General features: G+C 37.6%; 1 protein-coding gene across 18 annotated transcripts in view; it reads left to right on the top strand.

Annotated features, from left to right (window-relative positions):
* Positions 1–13,148, top strand: part of WNK1 (WNK lysine deficient protein kinase 1) — a 147,110-nt gene that overhangs the window by 126,833 nt on the left and 7,129 nt on the right. For 9 of the 18 annotated variants that reach the window (XM_036018496.1, XM_036018498.1, XM_036018497.1 and 6 more), the window contains 6 exons: positions 1,358–1,441; positions 1,968–2,028; positions 5,097–5,155; positions 7,136–7,797; positions 8,413–8,615; positions 9,936–10,130. In XM_036018496.1, coding sequence (XP_035874389.1) covers positions 1,358–1,441; positions 1,968–2,028; positions 5,097–5,155; positions 7,136–7,797; positions 8,413–8,615; positions 9,936–10,130 — 1,264 coding nt within the window. Of the gene's footprint in view, positions 1–1,357; positions 1,442–1,967; positions 2,029–5,096; positions 5,156–7,135; positions 7,798–8,412; positions 8,616–9,935; positions 10,131–10,961; positions 11,055–13,148 lie in introns of all 18 variants that reach the window. The other 9 variants (XM_036018493.1, XM_036018502.1, XM_036018499.1 and 6 more) reach the window with 3 other exon arrangements.

The following is a 13,148-nucleotide window of genomic DNA, read 5'->3' as shown; positions in this document are numbered from 1 at the left end:
GTGGTGAGATCGGATGAATAGGGAGGATAGGGCACAGGGGTCGTGCCTTCTTTGGTCAAAAAATGTCAGAGTGTGGTGTGGGCAGGTGCACTCGTAAATCACCCATCGTGAAATGGTTAAATGCATTGAAAGGGTCTTCAGAAAAATTCAGTGAGGCTGAACACAGCTTCTCACAGTAACGCCAGCTGGTGCACTGATACAGATGGGTTTCCAGAACACCCTCCTTGTGGGGGAAACCTGTACTACAAGGGGCCTGACCTCTAGAAGATCATTTTGTTTTCTTGGGGATTCCCCCTTGTATGTATTTGTCTTTAAATACAAAAATCACACAGCTCAGCTAACATGAGATTCATCATAGAGGAGCTGAGATCAGTGACATGAATGTGAGATTCCTATCTCACGTTCATTTCTGTCCATTTGATATAATAGTGGTCAGAACTGCCTGCAGTATTTAAATACTTTTTCCCTTTCCCACTCTACCCTACCACCCCACACATAGAGTTGAATTCCAATAGGAAGTATTCATTATGCATCCATTGTAACCATAAAAAGTTTCTGGGTGGGTCAAGCTAGTAAACATTAAAACTAAATTAGGAAATTTTAAAACTAAAATAATTTAGTTTTAGAATCATAAATCAGAAAAACATAGTAAATTGCTAATTTGAGAAGTCTAAATTTATCTCTACTTCTTTAATCCCAAATATACAGTAAAACCTAATGTAATGAACTCTCCACAATAAAGTAATAACTCCAAAAGAGAACCCATTCTATCAACCACTAAGGTTTGAAAAACATTGCATTGTGGAACTCTGTAAATTAGGAGTTTTAAATCTATTTTCTCATTAAAAACATATATTCAAATTTCTGGTTTTTTCTAAGATTTTGTTTATTTTTTTAGGCAGAGGGGAAGGGAGGGAGAAAGAGAGGGAGAGAAACATCAATGTGTGGTTGCCTCTCACACATCCCTCACTAGGGAAACTGGCCTGCAAGCCAGGCACGTGCCCTGACTGGGAATCGAACTAGCGATCCTTTGGTTCGTAGGCTGGCACTCAAACCACTGAGCCACACCAGCCAGGGCTCAAATTTCTAAGAGGGCTTTAAGCGTGATGAGAAACGGCAATAAGACGTGGAAGGGTGAGGGTGAGTGGATAGTGCTTGCATATAGACAGGGAGGAGCATAAGTAAATGCTACAGAAGAATAGGTTGATAGAAGCTAAGATAGATGTATGTTTAGACTGTAGCAAAGTGTAAAAGTTATGCGTCAGTCGAAAGCATAAAACAGTATGATCTGTATTAATGGGGTATTTATACTCTGAATATGCCAAAACGTATAATTACTGTGGCTGTTTTCATTCAGTCTCAGCAACCTCTGGAAGATCTTGATGCTCAGTTGAGAAGGACACTTAGTCCAGAGACTGCTGCGGTGACATCTGCAGTGGGTGTAAGTTTTGAAAATCTTGATGAAATCTTTCCTAATGTATTATATTCCTAGACCATTAATGCCTTTAACGCCTATTTAGTCTTTGGTTGGTTGTTCTGGCCAACAGAAATGAGACAGGTTAATGAAAAATTAATACTGATCTAGTTGTGTAACTGGAAAAGATTTGAAGGAAACTATAAGGCTTTAACTTCTTCCTTTTAGGTGTGTGACACAATAATGTTCTGATTAAAACTAGTTTTTCTATGATTATTGAAGATATACTTAACAGTATACCATGAGAAAAAAAAGAAAGCAGTATAGAAGGGTCAAGACTCAATTTCTTCTTTGAAATCTGTCTTTCTTTACATGAGGCTTATTTTTAGGCTGTTAAAAATAAAGAAAACTTCCTTAGATATAAGTGTTTCTTCACACATACTACCTTTCTATCTGCCCTTTATAAAAGCCAGAAGAAAGGTAGCAGGACAAAAGTTTCAGAGTGGCTGAAGCTAAAGATTTTGTGGTATCTGTGTGTGTGTGTGTTTTGCAGCCTGTGTCCGTGGTGGCTCCAACAGCAGTTACAGAAGCAGGAGCACAGCCTCCAAAGGATGGTGAGAAGCATCTTCTTCCTCTTATATTACCACTTCCAAACTTCCCTATAATTGATGTTAAAGGGTACTATTTCAAAGACACATTCTTAAGAATGTAGGCGTACTTGAGACTATTTTAAAGCACATTTTTATGTATGTCATGACCAAGGACCATTGATACTAATATCCAAGAGCATGTAATATTAGCAAGTTAATGCATCTTTTACTTTTTTTTTTAAGAGGGAACAATGCAAGGGGTAGTGGTAGTTTCTTAACATAAAACCCCTTGTTATTCGCTAGGCTAGATTCTTGCTAAGAGAGACAAGGAAAAACATATATATATGTATATAAAAGTTAATTTACTGGTGTTGGCTTTTGTGATACTGAATATATAGAGATAGAGATAAACTTGAATAGCATGGATGGTAGAAATACAAATGTAAGACATCAATTAATCAGTTTAAACATTATTTTTATCTATTTTTGGAGTCTTTAGTGTTGGCATGCCCATAAAATATAATCTCCTTAAGTTCCAACTTAATTTTGCAAAAATTATTAATATCAGCAACTTAAATATTTTATTAGGACTTTTATCATCATGTGCTTAGTCATAAGTTAGCATCAATTACTGCTGTTCTAACGTTGTATAGTGAGTCTCTACACTTAAATCATCAGTCCCACAAAGCCTAGGAAATTTAAAAGTTCTATTTTTTTGTTGCCTTTTCCTTCAGAATCAAATTTAAAAGTGAAAATACTTAAATGTGAGCTATACTTAATGCAGTGTGATTTTTATACAGCACAAAAATTGTACTTATTATTAATTCCCCTTTTTATAATATATCTGTTCTCAGTACTACCTGACACAAATGTACTTCCTGTATAACTATTAAGAAGATTACCTAAATGCTCTTCTTCCTGTCTTTCTTAAATGCTAAATTTTACTTAAAATTAAAAAAATATTTTCAAGGGAATTGCCTTTCTTTTTAAAATCACTGGGACAAATTATAAAGTCTAAAAATGGAGAAATTAAAAGGTAATATAGAATATGAAAAAGTTAACCTTTCAAATCACAGAGTAAGTGATGGAATATTTCATTAAATGGTTGCAACAACTGGACAGCCACCTGGAAAAAAACAAGGATAAATCGCTAGTCTTAGACCAAAATAAATTCCAAATGGATCAAAGATGGAAAATGGTATCAATAAATGGGACTATGAGAAGACATAAAAGGATTTTTTTTTTTAAACTAGAGCAGGATCAACAACTTTTTCTGTACAAGGCCAGAAAGTAAACATTTCAGGCTTTGCCAGCCATTCAGTCTCTGACACAACTACTCAGATCTGTTACAGCCTAAAAGCATCAATAGACAATGCATAAGTGAGTGAGTTTCTGTGTTCCAATAAAGTTTACTTACAAAAACAAGCAGTGGGTTGTATTTGGTCCATACATTGTAGCTTGCTGATCCCTCATATGGAGAAAGGTGGTGTTATGTTTAATACCCAGCCTGGAGTCAGTAACAGATTTAAATTTTTCTGCATGGAAAAAACATGCCATGAGGTCCAAAGATAAATGAAAAACTAGGACATGTATGTGTTTATGTATTCATATCACAAAGAAGGGTACTTTGCTAATATAAAGAGTTCTATAAATTCAGCATGGACCAAAAATTAAAAGATACAGAAAAAAGAAACTTAGGCATGAAAATACCTTAACTTCCTTTATGATAACAAATGGAAAGTAAAACTACAAGTGACAGCATTTCTCATTTCTCATTGGTATATTCAGAAGTTTAATAGCCACTGATGACTTGGTACAGCCTCTGTGGAGATAAATTTAGTAATGTCTGTTAAAGTTTTAAGTGGAAATGATTCAGCATTTCCATTCTTAGGTATTTACTCCATATATCTACAAGAAAATATTTATTAGAACATTTTTATAATTTTAAGAAGTTTGAATAACTTAATGTTCAACAGTAGAAGCATGGTTAAAATGTACGTTTAAAAATTCATATCTAAATGTTTCATGCATATAGTACAATACTACGCATCCACTAAATAGAATGAGACATTGATGCAGAGTGATCTCTAGGTTGTATCATTTAATGAAAATATCACAATCAGTGTTCTCCTGGTTGTATAAAATAAGGAAAATGCTAGTATAGATTCTACATTATCTCTGGAAAGAAACTCAAACAAGCAATCGTTGCTAGAGAGGACACAGGTGCCTTCAAAGTAGCTCAGAGCTACTTACCAGTGGTTCTACCACCGTGACTGCCTTGTTCTAGGGTTTTACCTGAGTGTTGCCTAACAGTTTACCATAGCTAGTGTTCATTTTAAAAATGGGTCGTAATATCCTAGGTAAAAATCTCATTGTTCCCTTCTTTTATATATATCTTGGAGTATGAATAACCGAGTATCTCTGCCTGTTAACTTTAGTTTTTATAGTATCTCCTAATATTGTAGTTAAGCTGCTTTGGTTATATAGTACTTAACCCTTTTCAGTGGAGGATACATTCCAAGACCCCCAGTGAATGTCTGAACCTCCAATAATGCAGAACCCTATATTTATACTATGTTTTTTTTCCAGTACATACATACCTATGATAAAGTTGAAATTTCTAAATTAGGCACAGTCAGAGACTAACAGCAATGACTAATAAAAAATAGAGCAACTCTATCAATATACTGTAATAAAAGTTAATTGAATGTCTTCTCTCTCTACTTGGAATTACTGTGGGTAGCTGAAATCATTGAAAGTGAACCAGTAGATAAGGGGGACTTCTGTAGGTAACTTATTTCTTCAAACAATATCATATCAGCATACACCTGTATAAGTAAAGGTAGAAGGTCAATGATTAATTTTCAGCCTTGGACAGTTTTTCCCAACCAGCATAATCTTTTATACTAAAGGGATCTTGTAGGAGAGCAAATAGTAACCTTTTCCTTGTTGAACAAAGCCTAAGGGGAAAGGAAGGTAAGGAAACTTTCCCTGTCTGATATGTAGTTTCCTTTTGCCAAATTTCTGACCAAAGGGAAAAGAAGCTAACTAAAGATGCTAATTTATTTTCCTACTCCATCTATTTGTTCCAGTGCCACAAGTTACAGCAGCTAGTTCAGGAACTGGTGTTTTTAAGACGGGCCGATTTCAGGTAAGACCGTCACTTTTCCTTGCTTTGATTCCCTTTTTTGGGAGTATATATATTTACTAAAATTACTACCTGCCTTTTGGGACAAAATTGCCAACTTGATGATATATTTCTTTTGTGTAGCACTTTATTCTTACTGTTTTACCCAGGATTACTTTTTGGGGTGTATTTACTTCCATTCCTTTTTTCCTGTACATGTGTATATCTAAAATTGACCTTGCTTCACCTCCTAACCATTCTTCTTGTTAGTCATTAGGTTGCTTTTGCAACATATGTAAAGTAGCAACAGTAAACACCTGTGTATATAAAAATATTTTCCACATTTAGGATAACCTTTAGGATTAATTTCTGAAGTAAAAATATTGGGTCAGCATCGAGTGATATATCATTTTACTCTACCAATTGGCCCAACAAGTGAACATTTTCTGGCTCTTAGTATGTAGTGCCAAACAAGCTTTGAAAGTAATTCTTACTACTGTTTTAACAACTACTTTCCAGTTATTCTTGTTAACCTGTGGTCGCCAGCGCCAGTTCAACACCAACACCATTGGGAATCCTCAGTTTGAGGTGCAGTTTCTAAAGAAAGGAACTTTATTCAGTGCAAAACAGCTCAATTGTAATACAGCACAGAATGCCTGCATGGCAGCCCTGGGGCTAGGCCCCTCTCTGACTAGACAGGTCTGCTCCTTGCTGGTCTACTCTGTGCTGTGCTGTCTGCTCTAGCCTCCCCTGTTCTGCCCCAGAAGGATACCTTTAGGTTTCAGCTCAGTATTGGAAACACAGGCTTCAGTCTTCAGTCTTCAGCGGAAAGGGGAAAGTACATTTCCAGAGCTAGAGGACTGACTTGTGTAGGCAGAAGTCCCCACCCCTGGTCCCTGATCGGTCTATCCTTATGCAAATGAGTACTCAAAATCCTGGAAGTTTGATCCCAAAGGTACTGTCCTGATTGGTAAGGATAGAGCCACTTTTACTATTTGGTAAAGAAGTTGATGGGACTATAGCTGCTCAGCTCTGATTGAATGGGGAAAGCCTCAGTCCTATTGGTTGAAACAGGATTTCAGGAACTTCTTTATAAGGGCTGGCTCAGATGGCAAAAATACAGTGCAGGCAGATAGTGCAGAGGTAGGTAGTTCAGTACAGGCTTCTCCCTGGAGTATAGTTTGCATGAGAAGCCCCTGTGTTAGGAATGATTGCTAGGCTCTGTGTTTTGTGTGTGTGTGTGTGTGTGTGTGTGTGTGTGTTTTCTCTTCTTTTTCTTTTTTAAATTTGAGTCCAGTTAGCCACCAGGATCCCTTCTTAGTTGGTATCTCCTTTCTCAGGGTTAACATTTTCATGATAGCAATTGGAGTTGGGGATAGCACTTGGTCATGTTGATTCTTGAAGCTTAGCTGGCATTTAGCATTTATTGGATTTAACCTTGGCAGTTTTTCTTATTCACAAGCAACCTTCAAAATTCTGTGACCGGTTGTTACTTATATTTTTACTAAGATTTGAATGTGAGTCCTGTGGTATGAAAGTAATTTACTTAGTAAGTTTAGCCAGCCACTCAGAATCTACATGTAATCTGTACATCTCAGTACAGATACATGATTCTCTGTAATGGTATTCTGCTTACTTTCACAATGAAAAACGAGGGACTAAGCCCTGGATGGTGTGGCTCAGTGGATTTAGCGCTGGCCTGCGAACCAAAGGGTCAGCAGCTCAGTTCCCAGTCGGGGCACATGCCTGGGTTGCAGGCCAAGTCCCCAGTGGGGGGCATACAAGAGGCAACCACACATTGATGTTTCTCTCCTTCTCTTTCTCTCTCCCTTCCCCTCTCTCTAAAAATAAGTAAATAAAATTTTTTTAAAAAAATAAGGGACTATGTAAACAAATAATGAGCCTACTAGCTGGCTAGGAACTAAAGTGATTCCTTTTTTTAATGGTCCATTCTAAAAATTAAATATTGCCTTTTTTAAAAAATCTTACTTTGGTCTCTATCAGGTTTCAGTTGCAATGGATGATGCCCAGAAAGAGGGTAAAAATAAGTCAGAAGATTCAAAGTCTGTTCACTTTGAATCCAGCACTTCAGAGTCTTCAGTGCTATCAAGTAGTAGTCCAGAGAGTACCCTGGTGAAGCCAGGCCCTAATGGGATAACCATCCATGGTGTCTGTCCAGATATGCCAGATGGTGTCCACAAAACTCCTGCCTCAGAAGCAAAGTCAGAAACTTGGCAGCCTACCAAGGTTGGACATTTTCAGGTGACAACAGCAGCAAACAAAGTAGGACGTTTCTCAGTATCAAGAACTGAAGATAAGATCACTGAGGCAAAGAAAGAGGGACCAGTGGAATCTCCTCCTTTTGTGGATTTGGAACAAGCTATTCTTCCTGCTGCGATACCAAAGAAAGAAAAGCCTGAACTATCAGAGCCTTCACATCTGAATGGGCCGTCTTCTGACTTGGAGGCTGCCTTCTTAAGTAGGGACGTGGATGATGGTTCAGGTAGTCCACACTCCCCCCATCAACTGAGCTCAAGGAGCCTCCCTATCCAAAATCTAAGTCAAAGCCTTAGTAATTCACTCAATTCCTCTTACATGAGTAGTGACAATGAGTCAGATATTGAAGATGAAGACTTAAAATTGGAGCTGCGGCGACTACGAGAAAAGTAAGTATGTTTTCTCTTACAAAAAAAATCATGGCAGAATTAAGACCTGACTCCTACTGCCTATATTAGTATTCTTTTTACTGCAATATGCTATGTCTCAATTCTTTTAAAGAGAAGGGTGATAAGGTAATAATGTATACAGTTCTCATCGGGTCTCCTGTACACATAAGGACCCATAGCAGTTCTAGTTAATAGAACTTCTTCAGCACCTTTGTATTAGTATTACTATATTATTTTATTAATATCATTTTAAGTCATTATTAACCTAATGTAGATTATGTTGGAAGGGTTTGTGGGTCATATTTGACAAACTAAATCAGAACAGTAAATTTAGTACTCCTGTGTATAGCCTCAAAAGACAGGAAATCTTTCTCTCCTAACACATCAGCTATTTGTTGGCTGGGGACTTGTTGGATTTTGGCTTGAGTAATGGAGGACAGCAAGATGAGTTGACAAAATAGAATCTTGTGATGGTAGAAGTTAGATTAAGTACATTTGAGGAAAAGATTCAAAAGTGTATAAATACTTGAATGGAGGTTAAAGAATATGTGGTTAATTCTTATTTGAACAAAGTGGTTGTAATCTTTTTGAATTGTGTTTGGTTATCTTTCATAGACATCTGAAAGAGATTCAAGACCTGCAAAGTCGCCAGAAGCATGAAATTGAATCTTTATACACCAAACTGGGCAAGGTTCCCCCTGCTGTCATTATTCCCCCAGCTGCCCCGCTTTCGGGGAGAAGGCGGCGACCCACTAAAAGCAAAGGCAGCAAATCTAGTCGCAACACTTCCTTGGGGAATAAAAGCCCCCAGCTTTCAGGTAAACAGCCCTGGACCAAGTCAGCCATGGCTGTCCTGTGTTTTGTTTCTGTCTCCAACAGTAAATATAACCCATTGAACATTTGTTATTTTTGTTAAATCCCAAAAGAGTTTGATTGACTTTCCTAATATTCTTACTTCCTTGAATTCTCTATTCACTACATATATAGTACCTCTTTTTTAGTCTGTGGAAATAGACTAGGTGAGTGCAATGACCTATTCCATTGTAATCTATATTGCTATCTATTTGTAGTCTTTATTTATAGTTCTTAAGGATAAGACATTTAGCATTTATTCACATTTATATTTGCTAAGTGTAACTCATACCTCATATATTTCCCCAAACTAGTAGGCAGTTGGAAGAAAATACATTGACTTCTACTTAGTAAAGTTAAGTTCTTTCTCTTAATGAATGCATCTGGGTCATAATTGCAGCTGGGATGAAAATAGACATATAATTCATTATAGGTTATGATTTAACTATCTTTTCAATTACAAACACCGGGAACTTCTTTATTCAATACAGGTTAAAATGACAGGATAGAGTTTTATTTTACCCTTTGGTGTAATTATGGTAATGTTAACAGGTAATTAGTTGAAAAATGAAAAAGTCTAAAATAGTTTGTGCTCATGTTTGCTCTGCAGCTCTAATGTAAATGTGTTGGAGAGCAGTTACAAACTCCTTAGCAGCTTTCCATTCTCTGGAAGCTTTTAGAGACCCAAACTTTTCTCTAGCATGTTAGATACAGTTCAGTAGTAGAGTTGTGATTACAGGGGTATCAGCTTATTCAGACAAATTTTTTGGAGTGGACTTCTATTCCAGTAGTTACTAGGAAATGGAGAAATTAATATCAAGACACTTGACTAGTGATTGTAGGCCACCTACCAAGAATAATTTTAAATATGCATTACCATAGTCACCTACATCATTTTTGATACCTCTTTTGTACTTGATTTGACACCTGCTTCCAAGAAAAATTGAGCAGGCACTGCTTGCCAAACCTGTTTGTATCATGATCCAACTCAGTGTTTTATAGCAGGGTAAAAACAGCAGTTGTGGAACTGCGAAATGGGATTCTCTTGTATCTACCACATATTCTAGTCTTCTTACTCAGGTCAGATTTGTGAACCATCTAGGTTATCTAAAGCTAAAAATCTCTCACGATAGTTTTCTGTAGCCCTATTAACTGTTGCTTCTCATGTCATTCCTCACTTCCCCTCCTGTTGGTTCATTATTTATAGCTTTGGAATAAGGACAGTGCCTATTAAGTGCATTGGGAAAGATATACAGGTTTCCTCATGCCACTTTCTCCTCTGGCAGGTAATTTGTCTGGTCAGAGTGCGGCTTCAGTGCTGCACCCCCAGCAAACCCTCCACCCTCCTGGCAACATCCCAGAGACTGGGCAGAATCAGCTGTTACAGCCCCTTAAGCCATCTCCCTCCAGTGACAACCTCTATTCAGCCTTCACCAGTGATGGTGCCATTTCAGTACCAAGCCTTTCTGCTCCAGGTCAAGGTAAGAAAGTAAAGAAACCATCATCTTCCAAAAACATTGAAATGAGATATTCCATATCCAGGACAAAAAAGCCTGATGAGTAACCTACTGTTAAGGTGGGTTGGAGACCAGCTGACCAGGTCACTGCTTGGATGTTGTACACTTCCAAGGATCTTCAGGCTGAATGCGTGGGGGTGATGATTAGATTAGGTGCACTCGGCACTCCCATCAGGTGAAATAGCTTCTTTTCAAGGCATTCAAGCAAAAAGTTGTGTCTGTGACCTAGATGAAGAACTCATTTGGGATTTGCCAGTGTAGACTTTTTAAATTTCTAAGTATTGGCAGTAGTATACTAAGATGAATAGTCCTACAATTTAGTTCATTTATATATATAAAATATACTTTTCAAATATAGTTTTATTTATTAATGAACATTCAAAACAATCCTGAAGAGGAAAGAGTTTCTAGTAACATTGGAACAAGACTTGAAAGGAAGTGGGTGTCAGGGGTAGAAAAGAATAGGAACAAATATGGAAATATGGATAGCTAGCTTAGGTACTTTTGCCACAATATTGTTGAAATTACAGATTAGATTGTCTCTTCACAAAATAAATGGACTTATTGGTAAGAGTGCAAACTAGCATTGTTCCTGCTGTGAAAAGCTTCAGCTTTTTGCAGATGGAGGGAATTGAGGCCTAATTTTCCTATCCTATATATCTGACCTTTCCCTAGAAGCTTGTTCTTCTGTGTGCCATTGTAGCGCATTTCACCACTCCAGCCTCCAGTTTCTAACATCATGTAGTTGTGTTCTGTCTCTTCTCTCTGTTATTCCCTGTTTCTCCCCTCTCACAGGCTGTGCGAAGTTTAACTGTGCATCTGAGCAGGTGACATTCAAACCTGGTGGCAGGAGGACCCGATTTCTGAGTACGCCCTGCTTGGCTCTTTGTGTGTAACACCTTTACTCCTTCCTCGTCCTTGTTTTTCTGCTGCTTGGATCTGCTCTTTCATGCAGTTCATTTCATTTGTCTCTGTGTATCATCTACTCGGTGGCTTGGCTGAACTACTATTACCCTCAGAAGTTTGGGTCCCTGTGTTATTATGATGAAAGATGTAGAAAGAATAACAGGTTTCTATAAACTTCAAAGCAACTTTCTGGTAGAACTGCTTCTTTATAGATCCATAACAGGGAAGATATGGTGTCAAGCTACAGACTGCTGGATCCTTTAGAATAATGAAGACTGAACTTCATAGTCCTATTCAGTACTGCCCCTTGCTTTGTCATTAGAAGTGACAGAAAGCATCTTGACCACTGATGCACTTAGATTCTGGCAGCAGGTAAAAGTTTTACCCTATTTTTCTATTTTTCAGAAGAGGTTGGAATCTTTTTCTGGTCTATCAGCCTAACTATCTGTCAGTTGAAAGATGCTAGAATTTCTTCAGTGTACCTTCAAACTTCATAAATTTAGAGGTTGAAAGGGTTTCGGTGTAGTTACTTTCATAAAGCATTTATTCTGTTAAGACCAAATCCAAGCACCTGAGTGTGCAAATGGTCTTTTTGACTTACTGTATTTTGCTGTGTATAATGTGCTCCCCTGCATAGTGGGCACCCACGTTTTTGGCCCAAACTTTCAGGAAAAAACTTTTGTTTTAATTTTTAATTCAATTTTTTATTTATTTACATTCAGATACTTGTTTTTTGTGTTATAAAGGAATTTTAGCATTTATAAAGGAATTTTTGAGCATATTATAGTACAAGAAATTCTAGGTAACAAATAATTACAAAACACAACAGACATAAGGTGGTATGGTAGGTACTATCCATGTATAATGTGCATCCTTATTTTTCCCTCAAAAATTTGAGCAAAAACAGTATGCATTATTCACAGCAAAATACAGTAATTGCTGGGATTTTCCAGCTTTCGTCTTCTTTTTTGTTTTAAGATTTTACTTAGTTTTAGATAGCGGGGAAAAGAGAAAGAAATAGAGGGAGAGAAACATCAATATGTGGTTGCCTTTCACGTGCCACCCTACTGGGGACCTGGTCTGCAACCCAGGAGTGTGCCTTGAGTGGGAATCGGACTGGTGGCCCTTTGGTTCACAGGCCAGCACTCAGTCCACTGAGCCACACAGCAGCCAGGGCTCCAGCTTTCTTCTTAAAGACAAGACACAATAGCAAGTCACCCGACATCTCCAGCCCATTGTCCCCATCTGTGAAATGGAGATGATGCCCATCTTCTAGGTTTGTGCAAATCAGATTAAGTCGTGTACACAGTAACAGGAAGTGCACGTTTCCCTATGATTGGCCACTGTCTGCCTGGCACATGGTAAACAATAAATGTACATTGAAATAAAATTTAATAAACAAAAATAGGGCTCAAATAGAAAACCTTTTGCTAGAGTTTAGATAAAGATCTCTGTTAAGGCCTCAAACTTCTGATGTGGTCATTGAAGTGCTTGTTAAATGCATGTGCTAAGAGGCCGTCACTGTTTCTGAGTATAGTTCTGAGGTCTTTGAGCCTCCCTCACACATTACTAGTCCAGAACTATTCGACAAAGGATGTGGAAGACATTAGCTAGTTTGGGAGTTTTCCAAGCATGTGTGTTTTTCAGCGTTCAGATCAATAACTTTCTGGTAAAACCAGGCTGGACCAAGCATATTAGCATCTTGACACTTAAATATGCATTTAATTTATATGTCCAGCTAGAAAGATGAAAAGACGTTAATTTGAGACAGGTGTTTCAAAGTAGAATGTGTCATGTCTGGCCTATGTTATACCCCTTGAAATGACCAAGAGGGGGAATGACGAGAACCAAGGCATTTTGTAATGTGACAGGTACCACTTCAAAGTAGTTCAGTAAATTCTCATTACACTCTTAAAGGTAGGTGGTATTATACTGTTGTTCAAATGAAAGTGTTCCATAATATTAACTCTTACCTCTTCCTTTTGGGTCTAAAATGAGAGGCCCGACATCTGTTGAAGGCACATCGGTATATATTTTATAAGCCTTGGTGTACAGATTTCAAGAGACAGATTTAAA

Source organism: Phyllostomus discolor, chromosome 2 (assembly GCF_004126475.2).
Source record: "Phyllostomus discolor isolate MPI-MPIP mPhyDis1 chromosome 2, mPhyDis1.pri.v3, whole genome shotgun sequence".
NCBI lineage: Eukaryota > Metazoa > Chordata > Mammalia > Chiroptera > Phyllostomidae > Phyllostomus > Phyllostomus discolor.
The sequence above is the reverse complement of the archived record's forward strand: the minus strand, read 5'-3'. Positions and strand labels throughout refer to the sequence as shown.